The sequence below is a fragment of the Henckelia pumila genome, unplaced genomic scaffold (assembly GCF_033568475.1).
Source record: "Henckelia pumila isolate YLH828 unplaced genomic scaffold, ASM3356847v2 CTG_461:::fragment_3, whole genome shotgun sequence".
Classification (NCBI taxonomy): Eukaryota; Viridiplantae; Streptophyta; class Magnoliopsida; order Lamiales; family Gesneriaceae; genus Henckelia; species Henckelia pumila.
Genome location: NW_027331831.1, coordinates 5,605,630 through 5,622,786, shown reverse-complemented (window position 1 = coordinate 5,622,786; position 17,157 = coordinate 5,605,630). Strand labels below are relative to the sequence as shown.

At 35.5% G+C, this 17,157-nt stretch overlaps 2 protein-coding genes across 2 annotated transcripts; both read right to left on the bottom strand.

Moving 5' to 3' along the window:
* Positions 1–1,759: 1,759 nt before the first annotated feature.
* LOC140872070 (GTP-binding protein At2g22870) lies at positions 1,760–10,204 on the bottom strand. Its single transcript, XM_073274800.1, has 5 exons — positions 9,611–10,204; positions 8,472–8,541; positions 2,882–3,044; positions 2,209–2,439; positions 1,760–1,908 (listed from the first exon to the last, which is right to left on the bottom strand). Exons 1-4 carry the CDS (start codon positions 10,080–10,082, stop codon positions 2,221–2,223), a joined length of 924 nt encoding a protein of 307 aa, XP_073130901.1. The 5' UTR covers positions 10,083–10,204; the 3' UTR covers positions 1,760–1,908; positions 2,209–2,220.
* Positions 10,205–11,185: 981 nt separating this feature from the next.
* Positions 11,186–14,051, bottom strand: LOC140872079 (uncharacterized). Its single transcript, XM_073274811.1, has 3 exons — positions 13,799–14,051; positions 12,445–12,536; positions 11,186–11,742 (listed from the first exon to the last, which is right to left on the bottom strand). The coding sequence occupies exons 1-3, from the start codon at positions 13,937–13,939 to the stop codon at positions 11,334–11,336; spliced, it is 642 nt and encodes a 213-aa protein (XP_073130912.1). The 5' UTR covers positions 13,940–14,051; the 3' UTR covers positions 11,186–11,333.
* Between the last annotated feature and the right edge of the window lie 3,106 nt (positions 14,052–17,157).

The window sequence follows — 17,157 nt, the reverse complement described above, 5'->3', positions numbered from 1 at the left end:
TCTAACAGCTTATAAGCTCGTAAAACAGCTTTTAAGCTCTAGGAGCTTATAAGCTCTTTTTAATAAGGTTGGTCAAACACCCTCTTAGTTTATAAGCTGTCAAAATAAGTTGTTTGACATCTTATAAGGACATACACAGTGGAAAACATTTGGAGATAACATTTCTCCAAATGTCCTCAAAACACAAATGTTTGTAGGGAGGACATTTGTGCTAAGTAGGAAATGTCCGGACACTACATTTGTATTTTAACTTTTTTTTTTTAATGATTCTAACTTTTTTTAAAATTTATTATTAAATAATAAGTATTTAATTAAAATAAATAAATGCAATAATAAATATTTTAAATTTATGAGAAAAATTAAAAATTAAATTAATAAAAATAAATAAATGATAAAATGATAAAATGACAATTGTAACATTTATTTTCAAATTTAAAAATATTTTATTAAAATAAATTTGGCATTTTAAATTAATTGTAATTGTCATCACGATGTAACCGTTAAAATAATGTTGGTAATTATTTTTTGAATGAAAAATAAATTAAGAGTAATAAAATATCAGTGAGGTCCACAAATGTTTGGTTTGTAGAATATTTGATTGTTAAATGTGAGATATTTGAAAGGTGATATATTTGATAGATGATGTGGCAAGATAGACCCACAAATATTTGGTAGAAATGTTTGTATTGTTGTGGATGCTCTAAGCTGTTTTTAAAAAAGCAATGTCGCACTTACTTTTTTAAAAATATATCTTATTTTGATATTTTACTTCTTCATATTATTCCTATATATTTTATTAAATTCTCACCACGCCCTCTTCCATTTTTTGCACATAATTTCTCAAAAAATAATTTCTAAATTAAAATTAAAAATATTTTTATTTTTAAATATATATTTAACATTTATGATAAATTTAAAACTATTTTTTATGTATATTACTATTTAAATTATTTTCATAGTATTTTACCCGTTTTGATAATTTCGACAATAAAAGATCTTATAATACCAAACACATCAATATTTTTAAGTTGTTTAAAATAAGTTCATCCAAATACTTTAACAACTTATTTTTAAAATAAGATCTGAGAGTTTATAAGCTCCTAAAATAACTTATAAATTCATAGAGTTTATAAGATGTTTTTAATATGTTTAGTCAAAAAATATCATAAAGTACAATAGATTTCAATGACACTATTATTGGGCGGGATGGACTTGAAAAAATTCATTCTAATTAATATGAAATTCTATTTAAAATGAAAAAAGTTAATTTAAAATTTATACTTTACTTTTCTAATCAATAAAAATACATTTGAATATATTTAAAATCTATGAATTTGAAATTTTTTGATCCAAAATCAACCTTTAAAAATTCAAATAATGTATAAAAGGTTTTCAATTAATTAATTATTTCAAAATATCCATATATATAACGGCTTCCTAACAATTCAAATGACAATCAAAACTACATTTGAATAGAACGTTCTCATTTAAAATATATATATACGAAATGATCAATCTAATAATTGATAATTTAAAAAATATATATATGAAATGATCAATCTAATAATTGATAATTTGACAATAATACGTTAATTTGTAACAAATGGTCCCTTTGGATCGCAAATCAAACCATCATTTTCGAGCATAGAATGTATATTCTACCAAAGATTCTTTGTTTTGTGTAAGACATCGATGATAGACAGTAAAAAGGGTCCTGTAATAAAATCAATAAAAACACGTACACGACAACATAGAGACCAAATCAAAACTACTTCAAATGATTTTACTAATAAAGATTGAGTAAGAATTATATATTTTGTCATATGAAAACCAATGGAACAGACTAAAAGAATACTTTCCATTAATCCTACTTGCTACAAACCATTTGGCTAGCAGCAGGCTCAGGTCCTGCAAGTAAAAAACAATACAACTATGAGAAACAAGATCCCGATCATTCATGGGATCGAGACAAGAACTTCGAGTGGGGAGGTGGAATGAGAACTTGAGAAGTTCAGAGATTTAGGGAACGCGACATCATTTTGTTTTATATTTTAGCACACAATCTTGAAAAAGGAAATAACTTGAATTAAGGGGTGGAGACGATGGCCCCGACACACCCTCTCTACATTTTTTTTTAGACAAAAGGCAAATTCTACGTTTCGTTTAACCAACTGTATCAGCCTCTCATGAGGATTGAGGTAACAATACCTTGCAGGAGGCTTAATGCTTGAGCCAGTAGTTTCTTAACTGAGACATGTGCAGAAGTATCTCCTCTCTTCCTTGGTTTGTGACACTACTGGTCATGATCCAAGGTGGTGCCGTCTGGAAAAAGTTGCGTATCAGCTCCTGAAATTCCTGAACGTTTTCTTCTGGCCGTCTCCCTCCATTCCTTTTCTTTTTCCGTTTGTCACATTTCGTGAATATTAAAGTCATCGGAATCTGGAGAAAGAAACGAACAAAATCTAGACATCACAACTTTCTTGAACCTGCTAAAACCTCTTTATCAAAATTTCTAGCGGTTTTACTTGTTAGTAAAGATGATCCTTAAACCATGTCAAGATAAACGTTAAAAAATTATAAATGGATTTGATAACTTTTCCTGCAGAGATAAACCATTCAAGCGCTTCAATTTGTTAGCTACATTTGGTCTTAACATTTTTTTGCAACACCAACTGAATATTCGTCTACATGAATTAAAAAAGCAGTTATCAAACTCTTCGCAAGTACCAAATAAGTATAACGCTCGTAGCACCAAGTATGGCATAAAGCATTCCATAAAGCCACCAAAAAGGGTAACAGAAAAATGGCAAGAAGCTTTCTAACATAAAATAAAATAAATATTGTTTTGTATTGCCTTTCAGAAGTAGTAGAAATTAAAAACCTGATTTTGTCCCAACCAACTAGCATAATCGAGATCAATCTTTTTTGCGGGAATGCTGGCATCGATCAGAAGGAAAACGGAGACAAGTGTAGGCCGGTTGAGGAAGTAATCCTTGGTGAATTTGTCCCAGTCTGTTCGAATCTCATGTGGAGCAGCTGCGTACCTATTCAACAACAATAGTTAGTCACCGCCACAAGTACCAACAAATTGATCAATTTACTTTGCGGCTAACCGGAACAGAATGAAGAAAATTTCATCATTATTCACTTGAATTTCGCTTTGGATCTATCATCCTCACATTTAGAGCACACTTAAAGGTGCCATGGACTTCAGAAATGCACCAAGAACGAAGCTTTATTGTTACGCGTGGTTTATCAAAGTACTGGGCCTTGGCTTGTGTCAGAAGCAAGGACTGTTTTACTAAACCTTGAACATAGATGCATGACTTGTAAACTTTTAAAAACTATGTTATGTGTTTGAAACAAGAAGATTTTCGTATATCTTACTTACTTTTCTACTGAAAATGTACAGCCTTTTATACAAGTTACATCATCATAATAAAGGTAAATAGATCACTAATTGATCTCAAGATAATTTCCTATTCTAGATAATTTACACAAAAGGAAAGTATATAATATAGTGTCTACAATATCTCCTAAATATTTCTGAAATCTTCAACATTCCCCCTCAAGCTTAGGAATAGATATCTCTCATTCCAAGCTTGCTACGAAGATTTTCGTGACTCGGCTTTGTGAGACTCTTGGTTAGGATATCCGCTTCTTGATCATAAGAGGAGATATAGGATAATTTAATGTCCCCTTCTTCCATTTCATCTTTAATAAAACTTTGGTCTATCCTTACATGTTTCATTCGGTCATGCTGGACTGGGTTGTGCACAATGCTGATAGCAGATTTACTGTCACTGTACAACTTGATAGGTGAGCTGATAGTAATTCTCAAGTCTTGCATTAATCGTTGTAGCCAAATAACTTCACACATCCCTTGTGCAATAGCTCGATATTCAGCCTCGGCACTACTCTTTGCTATTACGGTTTGTTTCTTGCTTCTCCATGTAACCAAATTTCCCCACAACTTCGAGCAAAAACCAGAAGTTGACTTACAGCCATCACTTCCAGCCCAATCGGCATCAACATATGCCTCAATGCTGCGGTTATTATTATTTTTTGAGAGCATAAGTCCTCGGCCAGGAGTTCCTTTGAGATATCTTAAAATATGATTCACTGCTTGTAAATGGCTTTGAGTCGGAGAATGCATGTACTGACTTACCACACTAACGGCATATGCAATATCAGGCCGTGTGAGAGATAAGTATATTAGTCTGCCAACCAAGCGTTGGTATCTACCAATGTCTGCATAAGGTTCATTCTCCTTAATGTTGCTCTTCCAATTTTTTTCCAAGGGGGTTCCTGCCGGTTTGCAACCCAATTTTTCAGTTTCTTGCAACAAATCAAGAGTGTATTTCCTTTGAGAAATGAAGATACCATCTTTACTTCGAGCTACCTCCATGCCAAGAAAATACTTTAAAGATCCTAAATCTTTTATTTCAAATTCTTTCCTCAATTTTCCTTTGAGCTGAAGAATCTCACCACTGTCATCACCTGTAATTAGGATGTCATCCACATACACAATAAGGATGGCCTTCTTTCCACTTTCTCCTGCTTTGATGAAAAGAGTATGATCTGCCTTTCCTTGACTATATCCCAGTCGCATGAGAGTGGAGCTAAATCGAGTGAACCACGCTCGTGGGGATTGTTTCAACCCATACAATGATTTCCGCAGCTTACAAACTTTACCTTGCTCATGTTCTGACTGGAAACCAGGTGGAATCTTCATGTACACCTCCTCATCAAGGTGACCATTCAGGAACGCATTTTTGATGTCTAGCTGGTGCAATTCCCAATCCAGGTTTGCAGCAAGAGACAACAACACGCGTATTGAATTGAATTTTGCCACTTGAGCGAATGTTTCTTCGTAGTCTATTCCATATGTTTGAGTAAACCCTTGGGCCACCAACCGAGCTTTGTATCTTTCAACTTCTCCATCAGCTCTATACTTCACTGTAAAGACCCATTTACTTCCAACCACTTTCTTATCCTTGGGTAGATCCACTATATCCCATGTTTCATTCTCATGCAAAGCTGTCATTTCTTCCAGTACAGCACTTTCCCATTTTTTATCTTTCAAAGCATCATCAATATTTTTGGGAATTTTCACATTGTCGATTTTTGCTGTAAAGGCCTTAAAAACAGGAGACAACCTTTTACAAGTTAGAAAATTTGCAATAGGATGCATAGTACAAGATCTAACCCCTTTTCTTTGTGCAATTGGAAGTTCCAAATCTTTGCAAACAACAGGTTCCAATTCTGGGATCGATGATTGGTTGTGCTGAGAAGGCTTTGGTCTGCGAGAGTAGGTCTGAAGAGGTTTCTTGGAAATTACCTCCTCTTGTACTTCTCTCCCTTTTTCATGAATCTGGATAGGGCTTGAAACAAGTATAGGAGCTGAATTTAGAAGATGAGACACATCTTCTGATATGGGTAACGATACAGTAGGATCCCAAATACTATTCTCGTCGTTATTTTCCCCCTGGAGAGGAGAGCGAGAGTAGAAAAAAGTATTTTCAAAGAAAGTTACATCCAAAGAGACAAAAAACATTTTTTGTGAAGGTGAGTAGCACTTGTATCCTTTCTGGGTTGGGGAATATCCTACAAAAACACACTTGAATGCCTTGGGATCAAGTTTACTTCGGTTTGGCTGTTTGTTATGGACAAAAACAGTACAACCAAAGATTTTTGGGGATAAAGAACTGAAAAGATTAAGGTCAGGAAAACTGGCAGCTAGGGCACTCAAAGGGGTTTTGAATTTGAGTGTTTTCGAGGGTAAACGGTTTATCAAATAGGTAGATGTGAGAATCGCCTCCCCCCAATAGAAATTAGGAATGGAGCTAGTGAACATAAGGGACCTAGCAACTTCTAACAAATGACGATTTTTTCTCTCTGCCACCCCATTTTGTTTTGGTGTATTGACACAAGAGGTTTGATGGTGTATCCCATTTTCTCCGAAGTACAGGTTGAATTCACTTGATAGGTATTCCTTTCCATTATTTGTGCGAAAAACATGAATATTGGACTGAAATACATTCAAGACAAATTTATGAAATTGTTTGAACCAGTAGAAAGTTTCAGATTTGTCCTTCATTAGGTATACCCAACACACCTTTGTGTGATCATCAATAAAGGTTTGAGTTTTAGTGAGGTTCGAAGTTCGAGCAGGTCCCCATATATCACTATGGACTAGGTGAAATGGCTTTGAAGGCTGATACACATGCGTAGGATAATTGATGCGAGGTTGCTTTGCAAGTACACATTGTTCACATTGAAAGGAATGTTGATCTTTATTGATAAAAAGATGAGGATACAAAATTTTCATATACTGAAAGCTAGGGTGCCCCAAACGTTGATGCCACAACATTACATTAGAGTTAGAAACAACTGACATAGACATATTGGATGACTTAGACTGGCTAGAATTCTTTGTTTCCAACAGATAATACAAACCATCTTTCTTCTCAGCAACTCCAATCATCTTCCCCGAAGAATTGTCCTGAAATTCACAATGAGAAGGAAAAAAGGTTACAACACAATTCATATCCTCGGTTAGTTTGCTTACTGACAGGAGATTGTGAGATAAATTTGACACAAATAACACTGATTTTAGTGTCATATTTGATAGACAAACCGAGCCCTTCCCTACAGCAGGTAATACTTTTCCATCAGCAACCCAAAAATCAATTTTGTTGTGGCAACTATTATATGTGTCAAAAATGGCCTTTGTTCCTGTCATATGGTCTGAGGCTCCTGTGTCCACAATCCAGCAATCTGTGTGTTGGGATTTTGAAAGGGAATTCTGATGAATTATACCTGTTTTGGCCATAGCAGCAGTAGGAGTTTTTGAGGTTTGATTTGCAGATCCCGTGGATGCTCTAGTTTGTTGCAACAGTTGACGCAACATGTCCAAATCCTCACTGGAGAATTCTGGTCCAGTAACGCTAGAGGTGGACTCAACAAGATGGGCTGATTTGGGCAGTTTTTGTTGCTTCTTGGGCTTCCAATCAATGGGCTTTCCATGAATTTCCCAGCAAGTATCACGAGTATGATATGGCTTTTTGCAAAAATCACACACCACTCGACCATCAGATTGATATCCACGGGCTACTTCTGGTTTGTACGGCACTGTGTGACGATCTCGATTGAAGCGATTTCCGTCTTGTTTGTGCGCAATCAGAGCAGAACCCTGGGCATCTAAGGAAGAAGTCTCTTGTCGTGGGGAATGCAACATAACACGTTGTCTACTTTCCTCCCTTCGAACTTCAGCAAAATTCCCGAAGAGACGGAAATGGTTTTGTCCCCAGCGACCGTCCATGAACTTCATCCAAATCATGATTCAGACCTTGTAAGAAATCAAAGGTGCGCTCCTTTTCAAGCATCGTCTTGTATTTTGTTGCATCAGTTGTGCAGGACCAACCCATGTCATAGAACAAATCGATTTCTTGCCATAAGTCCATGAGAGAGTTGAAGTACTCTGTCACGTTCAGACTTCCTTGCCTCGTGTTTCGAAGTTTCGAGCGAATCTCAAAACATTGAGAAGTATTTTCTAAGTCCGAATAGATTTCTTGTACAGCTTCCCAGATTTCCTTAGTTGTCTGGTAGTACAAGTATGTGCGGCCAATGCTTGGCTCCATAGAGTTTATGAGCCAAGCCATAACAATGGAGTTTTCGGCTTCCCATGAACTGAAGCTTGGATCAGTTTCTGATGGAGCCTTTTTTGTACCTGTCAAATATCCGATCTTCCCTCTTCCCTTGATTACAAGAATGACGGATTGGAACCACTCTCGATAATTCAACCCATTGAGCTTGTGTTGGGTAATTTGCAGCGAATGGCTGTCAAATGAAAGATTTGAGGATATTGGGGTTGGCGGAACCACCTGGTTTACCACGGTGGAGGATTCTGAAGCCATATTATGATAGGCTGTAAAACTCGCAGAGATGCACACCCAAGATCGGTGGCTTTGATACCATGAAACAAGAAGAATTTCGTATATCTTGCTTACTTTTCTACTGAAAATGTACGGCCTTTTATACAAGTTACATCATCATAATAAAGGTAAATAGATCGCTAATTGATCTCAAGATAATTTCCTATTCTAGATAATTTACACAAAAGGAAAGTATATAATATAGTATCTACAATATCTCCTAAATATTTCTGAAATCTTCAACAGTGTTCAACCAGTTTACGAGGCCATATGGTGAACATCCAAACATATAGATATAGAGCATGGATGCAGCATATGATTTGAAATGCCGCACATTGTAGAAAACCAGGACGCTATGATGTTTAAAGTACAATTATGATGTTCATTTATGTTAAGAAATGAGCAGGTCCATTCGAACTACTGTCTCACAATTATTTATTTGAATATCTAAACGACTCTAACTTTTAATGTCAATCACGTATATGAATCCAATAAAGTGAGCCAAAATCAAGATATTTAAAGTTAAGTTGATACCCATAGCCAGGCAAATCGACGAGGTACCAGCTATCATTAATGCGAAAATGGTTGATACATTGTGTCTTCCCTGCAAATGGAAACATGATAATACAGTTACTTTCACAACAAAAATTTTTCTTTGAATAGTTCCAGAAAAATATTTTCTAACATCTTATACAGGAAATTTAATGCTTCGCTACCTTTTGCATCACAGATTAGACAAACTAAATGTCTTTTATGACAATAAAAATTCAACTCACCATCTATACAAAACCTGTTTAGCTTCCAAAAAATGAACAAAAGAACACACCTAAACACGCCATCAGTGTTGGGTGAAGCAATCTATGTCTATCACGCCGCAAAATGAAAAGTTTTATGGCACGACTTACACATAAGCTTCCCGTAGCTATGGTACTATCTGTTATAAGTTCATTTGATCTCTCACTCAATCACTTTTGAGCACCATTATAAGATACAATAACAAATCCCCTCTATTTGGCAATGCACAAAACCTGGTCCAAAGATGCCTCTTTGATCTCTGGTACTATAGGCTCTTCTTCACTGGGGAGTTCTCAGTAAAGATGGGTTCTTTTTATAGGTTATTTCTTCCAAATAATCCAATCATTCGAAAATTACCTGATTTTCTTATTTTGGTTCTGATAATGTTTAATATCTCTGATAACTATCAAGGAAGAGCAGGCAGCATAACCAATAAACAGTCCCACACAATTACCCAAAAAAGGTGCGAGTAATAGTAATACTCTTAGTCACCATTTCGTTCGTGGATTGACGATGAAATGATATGTAATATAGGAATGGAAAATCTATATATGCATAATGATGTTATGACCTTCGCACCAGGCGGTGCCTCAAATTCTTCCAAAACATCGTCACTTCACAAGTCTGATCATACTTTGTGATAAAAAATTTCCATAAAAAATCACATGCTGGAAAAAGGTCAAACCAAACGGAAGTCAAACTGCAGCAAGTTTCTCCTTGAGTTGGAAAAACATGAATTAAACTTTATGAAAGGCTAAATTACTCATCCCTACGGATTGAAACCAACAATCAAACATAATATCTGCAAAAAAAAAAGGCCACAGCAAAATGATGCCTGGCCAACTAGTCCTGTCTACGCTGCTATAAAATGCACATACCAGGCTTCTTGGAAGTGAGCGCGAGCTTCTTCCGCCTAACGAGCGAATTGAGAAGCGAAGATTTCCCCACATTAGACCTGCCCACGAGCGCGAATTCCGGCATCCCATCGGAAGGACAGTCCTCAGTTGCTACACTGCTCTTCACGAACTCGGAATTCACGACGTCAGTACCATCGCCTGCCGCATACTTACTCAGCACGATATTCGAGCCCTTCAAGATTCTGGCGCCCAAGCTGGAGATTTCCAAAGACGAAACGTCAGTATCCGGCGGCACGAAGAGGGTTTCAAGAGAAAGCGGCGCAGTTTCTTGGGGCTGCGACGGGGCAGCAATAGTTGCGGAGAAATGGGAGATGGATGCAGGAATGGATTTGGATACGAGGGTTGAGGTAATAAGCAGAAGGCTCTTCTTGGGCTTGGGAGAAGTGAAATGAGAGATGAGGTGAATTCTTGGAAGTTGATGGCTTAGAAACATCTCTCTCTCAGCGCTAAGCTATGGCGTTTTCACCTTCAGTGTGTGCGTCACTCCGGATATTTCAACTCAATCTCATTGAAATATTTCTTTTCGGTCGGTTGGATAAGTAGGGAGCAGTCTATGCTAACCTATTCGGGGCAACGTCGAATGGGGTCGGATCAAACGAGATATCAAATAAACTTAATCGATAAGCAGATGAAAAAGTGATAATCGAACTATTTTTAGATAGTTTTTTTTATTACTTTTAGGAAATAATTCGAAGTTTTTTTTCAAATAAATTATTCCTTGAAACATTTGAAAGAAGAAGATGTAGATAATACATTTAAATTAAATATGAATTAACAAAACAAAGATTAGAGGTTTTAAAACATAATACAAAGAAGATGAACCATATAAGATGAAATTCACAATGAAAACTACATATACAAATATAGTGAATAAATATAATAGATAAAGTGCACGTCTACTTTCATAATAATTTGTTGTATTTGGTCCTTCGACAATTTATAATTGATGAATGATCGTAATTACTTCAAAAAAAGTGTAAATATGCTTTGAGGGGTTGTGAAAGTTGATGAAATAATTAAATATTTGATTCATGATTAACAGTTCAATTATCTATACCAATTGGGTGAGTAAGTCACAGAACTTGTCTAACTACTATGTTAGTGCAAAGATTTACTTGCCATAAAAATGTAAATATACACGTGCATAAATCTTAAAAACAGCTAATTTGATCAACCCCGAGTTCCAACTCGGAAATGAAGTGGTTTTTACTAACATGGCTGAATTCAGTCCATGCTTTCGTATTACCCCATCTATATTATGTTTTAAGCACGTCATATTTCGTCTCAAACAGGTAAAATCATCCATTTTTAAATTGTTATATACTTATATAAACTTCATGACCAAATGTGACTTGTGAAAACAACTTCAAATGATAATCCAAGTATCGGCATATCCTTGATCATTGGATTAAAATTTGGCATATAATGCATCGACACAAGAAAATAATGTCTCGCAAACATATGGACCACGCTTCTTATGAAAACGGCAAAGCCTATAAAATTCGAAAAAAACGAACACGTCTTCCTCTTTAGCAGTAAATTGAAGCCAAGAACTCTATAATCACAAAACGTTCATTTCCGGGGTACAAATCAAGGTTTTACACGTATTCTTGTCCTTCATGAAAGTTTGAAAATTGAACCCAGAAGACGAAACCAATCAAAACAATGACCAAGTGACTACCAGTTACCCGCCTTCTTGTTTTTCTTCTTTCAAAGGAAGCAACGATTTTAACCACTCCTTCCAAGGGGCATCTTCTTGTTGCTCGATCCACGAAAGAAAGCAGCTATCCAATAGACAGAAAAAATTGACGTAAAGAAGTTGATAACGAACGGGGATGAATCGAAAATTGGCAACTTGAACAATTGGCCAGATGCCACCCTCTAAAATCAAGGCTGGGAGAAAGTCTCTCTTAACATCCTCTTTGACCTGAGTGGCACTTTTACCCGTAGAAAAACCCATGTAAGTGAAAAACACGAGTAAATCCAAGGGCCCAAAGATTATGCCATCGACTGCTACTTTACTGCCGACAAAACGGAAGGAATTTGGCTGTAGTCGTAGCCTTAATCTAATGAAACGGTCCAGCCCTTCATACCTGCGTGGAAGAAAGATTGAGAACCGTACTACTGCCTCTGTGTGTGTAATGACGAGAATCAAACATTGCTAGAAGTCTAAAGCACCATATGTTTCTAATCCATGAGACACAATTCAGCAGTGAAGATAAAAATCCATGACAAGATGCTTAAGAGAGCTAAAACTCTATTCATATTACTCTTTATATAGGTAAAGCTATCTCGAGACTAGTTTATAGTATTTCCTATAACAAATTACATGAAAAATACATTATAACCTTAATTATATCAAATCTGATTTCAAAATATATTTTTTGGATTTCAACAGCATTCAGTGTTCACAACATTAGTAAATGGCTATTATTGCATCATGAGAATTTCCTGAGATACATTCCTGACATACATGGTACCATGTTAGAGAAGACAGTAGGATACTATCAAATAATGCAACATTGCTTCATCACTGCGATCTCATCTTAGAAATTACTGGGCGAGAATGTTTCAAAATCTTCTCTTTTGTCGATTTCAATCTGGTCATCGTTACTCATCAAGCACATGAGGCAGCAAAGCCACAGAAGACAATCCAATTACCTACTTGTCCATTTTCAAATTTAAACACAGGCCACAACTTAAAAGCAGCAGTTTTCATATTCAATTTAACAGGACCTTTGAGTACAGAAAACGAGGGTTTGCTTCTGAAAGTCATAGCTAAACAGAAAACTAACCAGAAATGCCCAACTGGACCAACAAATCCAAGCCCAAACAAGCTTGTAGTAGCAACTCTTCTCCAATTGATCTTCAATTCTTTATCTTCAACCTGCAAGGAAATAATGGGTTATCACTATTCAGAGTGTGAAAATAAAGCTGTAAATCTTCTCAGATAAATGGATATCCAAATTGTCAAAGCATGGTATGACTATCAGACGAGTGAGCAGGAAGAAGGATAAAAACGTGCATTTGATGCTCATTTTGGCAGGTTTCACGCACAAGGGGTTGATGGCAGTTTAATTTTCAACAAGTATTAGAAACACCAGGAAAAGGAAACAAGGAAGATAAATTTTGTAATATCTGATGCATAAAGGACAAAAGCACAATCAAAATACCCAACGTAAACAAGTGGATCAAAACAACTGGATCTTTCTAATCATTCATAGATAACAGCTTTGCCCATGACTGCAGAAACTATCATGCATTTGTTCCATCCAAAGGAAAAAACACTTATATACAAGTAGATAAACAGCACAGCCTTAAAGAAAGCTAAACGACAGATTGCATAAACATTCTTCATGATCTGAAGAAAATAGGTAGCAGGTTAAAGATGAACATGAGGACTTTATTTTCTTTCACCAACTCAATTAAATTAAATCAATAAAAAGTATAAGAAGAACGGTCATGTGGGAGGTTCATGCCATTTTGGAAAAACAGACAAAAAATCATTTGACTGTCAACAAGAGATGGAACGCAAAGAAAGTCTTCCTCCTCCACTAAAACACTTAATAACTATGCATATCCACATATTATAACATTTGACTTGACATAGTTTGTGAAAAAAAACATGCAACAACCTTCACAAAGATATAGAAACCTAAACATACAGATCAGCAGATGCAGATGTGACAAATTAACGTCATTGATCACTCATCTTCAGGAGATATTAAATGCCCTTTGAACGATGAAACCATAGCAGGACAGACAAATATAAAGGGTTTTCAGTCACCAGCATTTAGTTCAACAAAAAAACCAAGATACAGTAAGTTCCATCCCGAAAATTTCTAGGTTTATCTACCGCCGTGCCATCTGCACCCAAACATCCAAGAAAATTCACACACCATCATCTACTCGAAGCACACACAACACAAACACATATCTCCTTCTACTAACACACAAATATATACAGTCATACAACAACATGAGAAAAAAGAAACACAAATACAGACAGATAAAACAAAATCAGGCGCAACCCATTTGCGCCCACCTCATAAAAATAAAATTTAAAAACAAGAAACTACATAAAAACCAGAGCCACCAAAAATGATCGAGAATCGGTGTAAAAAAAAAGATCAAAACAAAATTCCTCACATAGCTTCTTCTGGAGGTGTATTGAGTGACGGTTTGAGCAGCAATATCACCGGCTCCCCAAATCAAGCCGGAGCTAATCACCTGGGTCTTAACTGGGTGCGTCGCCAAGCAATTCTGGTACCATTTCCACAGCCTCAACATAATATCACAATCATAACAGAGAAAAAAAATGAATTCAAACGAAGAAAATGGAATGCGGGAAGAAACAAAGAGGAGTATATTGTGTTGTGTCAGTTTTAGGTTGAATTTGACAATGGGCTGAATTTTATATTATATTTTATTTTACATATTTTCTCTCTTCCTCTCTTTATCTTTTTATTTTATTATTCGTAATTCAATTTTTTTTATTATCTTTATATATGTCTATTTTATATTTTATTATATTATATATATCCCGAAAAAATTTAAAAACAAATTATTTGTTCGTCTTTGTAATTAAAAAAAATATCCATAACTGATTAGTTTCTTGTTGAACAATAAATCTATATATTGAGCTAATTTTGAGCGGTTTCAAGTTTGATGAACAAATAATTGAGGAAATATGTATTCTAGATTTTTAAATAATATATAATTACATTGTATGTCATGTATTGAGGTTTGAAAGTTTTATTTATAAAATCAATTATGAAAATCTTTGACAAATTAAGCTGTCAAATTATCAACAGTGGGCCATCATATGTTGTACAAATACGAATAAATTAGAGATGATTTAACTAAATATGTTTAAAAATCTTATTAGTGTTTGGGTTCATAAATTTTTATTTATGTTAAATGAATCAAACAATAAGGAAACATGGATTGAGAATGGATATATATTAATACATATATGTAATATATTCAAATTTTAGTTGTTATTTTAAGTAAAGTTTTAAAGAGAAATTACAGAATCTTAAAGATATATTTTATTTGTAAAGTTTTAAAACTTTTTATGACATTTTGTTTTTAAGTAACTTGTAAATTGAGCCCGATATGTTATTGGGCTATACTTTTGATGGGCCCTAGGATGGTCTTTGAGGGAGTTTGGCCCGTGTAGTTTTGGAAGGCCATTAGGCCTATATAAATTTTCACCGCATTTTTTCATTTTATTTTATGGATGGGTGAACCTTTTAAAAAGAAAAAAAAATGAAATGGATGGGTGAACTTATTCGTGCTTAGATTGTACAACTTTAATCGTATGGAGTAGATTTGAAATTCACTTGAATTTTATCTACCTAAGTAATCTAAGTAATTTGAAATATATTCTCTCAAATCCATCAATTCAAGAACAACCTTATAGAATTATCAATTCAACCTTCGATTCGATCAATTGGATTCCTGTAATAAGCGAGTGTAGATATAGAAGACTAGGGGCACAACTCCAAATTATATGGACGATGGTTTCTTTATAATAGATCTATAACCTGACTTAACTCTAAATTAGTTTTACAAATAATATGATTTCAAGAAATTGACTGGCCGGATGTGGTGATTTTATTTGCGCCATGACGTCTCTTAACGAGTCGGTTTACTCGATATATTACTTAGGTCTATGTGGTGTTGGAAGAGTGCAACACAATTATAAGATACTACGTTCAAGGATACTACGTTCAAGGACACTAGATAGTAGAAACAGATGACATCAATACAGCGAGGTCATTTTCTATTCCACTCTACAAGCACCGAAGCCTCTATTATTGTCGAGATTAGTCATTTAAGGCGACAATTCTTACATTTTTTTTTTCTAAATCAATTTCTCTCCACGTTTTACTAATGCAGTTGCTTACGTGATGACAAATAATGTATTAGATGCCAGATATGTTTTGATTTGGGTGATGCCCAAATTTTATGCAATGTTTTAATGACTGATAATTTGAGTTAACGTCAATACAAAGTAGTTATTTTTTTTTAAATGAAGCATATACACCAATAAATACATAAATGGAAACTTGGAGAAAAATTCCTACACACAAAGCATAACGAGTACGAATCCAATCTATGTTCGATTACATAGTCGACTTCTTAAACACCAAGGCATCACTCTATCAACTCGACCATCTAGCCATGCGATCTCTGACTCGGTCCTGCTCCACCTGTTGCCAAGCACACATACAAAGACAAGACAACAGCCGGATTATCCGGTGAGAATAACATTCCCAGTAAAAGAGACTAGCATGCAATATCAGATAAGCATCTCAAAATGAAATATATCAACTTCCAGATATTCAAATATCAACCATGCAATTCCAAGAGAAATCAAAATTAAATGCATGTCTTAAAATTCGGGATTATCAAGTCTGGATAATCAAAAGAGTTGTTGTTTTTGCTTTTGGGATCCCGAGGATGAGATCACGTAAACAACTCACCGACTCTCCCGATCGAGGTGGTGTTACGTATCTCCATCCTCTAGACTTTGGTGCGACTATAAGGAGTATGCTAGCACTAGGCGAACCTCTACGCCTAGGCCACTCGCTTAAAAGCCCCCAAAACGTCTAACATAAAAGGGTCGTCCTGCCCGCTGAAATCAAGGATTTTGGCTCAAGATGAATGCAATGCAAATCATAACTCATTCAATAAATTCAAGTAATTCAATTAACATGCAAGTATGTGATTTCTTCGGAACACTCGAATCAAGTCGGATTCGAGTTACTCGTTTTATTCCAGTCTAAGTCGTCTTATACCTCTTTCAAACGACTATGCTCCAACCTGAAAACAACAACAATAAACTCATTGAAGATTCAATCAAACTTCCTAGTCGATAATAAGAGAATCGATACTATACCGGCTACAATTTCTAAAACGATACAACTCCTGCAACCTCGCAACTCAACGGCCTTCAAACGAATCTGCAAAAGAAGTAATAAAGGCCCGAGATCACTATCGACATTCAAACATGACTTAAAATGGCTCAATCAACTCAACCCAACTATAGCCCTCAACTCAAACCGGCGGCATAACGGCTATATTCTAATCAAACCGAGATCACAGACAGCATAATATCAATCCAATAAACTCAAATCAACCAACATTCAACCAAAACAATCTGATTCCAACAAATCACAAAACTCACTTTTTCGAAAATCCCTCCAAAAATCATAACAATTTCAAATGACGTTCTATTTCAAAACCGACAGAGAATAAACGATCAGAACTCTGCCAAGAACAACATACTAAAAACTAAATCGATTCGAACGACATCCAAAAAATAGAATGTATCTGATCGAAGAAAAACTTACGATAGAACGAAGCTCTTGCTGCCATGATCGCTAATCTGCCTTCAAAAATAATTTCGAACGGACGGATCGAGCTCGGGGTGAAATCTGGAAAGCTTGGAAGGCGTTTTCTCGCCTTCAATGGAGGGAGAGACGATGGAGGAGGAGGGT

Bases quoted from the DNA above. Each gene is read 5' to 3' on its own strand.
- LOC140872079 (XM_073274811.1), bottom strand. From the start codon at position 13,939: ATGTTGAGGCTGTGGAAATGGTACCAGAATTGCTTGGCGACGCACCCA. The intron at 12,537-13,798 runs GTGAGGAATTTT...ATTTCCTTGCAG, and splicing joins ACACCTCCAGAAGAAGCTAT to GTTGAAGATAAAGAATTGAA. The intron at 11,743-12,444 runs GTTAGTTTTCTG...TCTTCCACGCAG, and splicing joins GGTCCAGTTGGGCATTTCTG to GTATGAAGGGCTGGACCGTT.
- LOC140872070 (XM_073274800.1), bottom strand. From the start codon at position 10,082: ATGTTTCTAAGCCATCAACTTCCAAGAATTCACCTCATCTCTCATTTC. The intron at 3,045-8,471 runs GTATCAACTTAA...GTTGTTGAATAG, and splicing joins GTCGATTTGCCTGGCTATGG to GTACGCAGCTGCTCCACATG. The intron at 2,440-2,881 runs GTTTTTAATTTC...TTCTTTCTCCAG, and splicing joins GTTGGTTGGGACAAAATCAG to ATTCCGATGACTTTAATATT.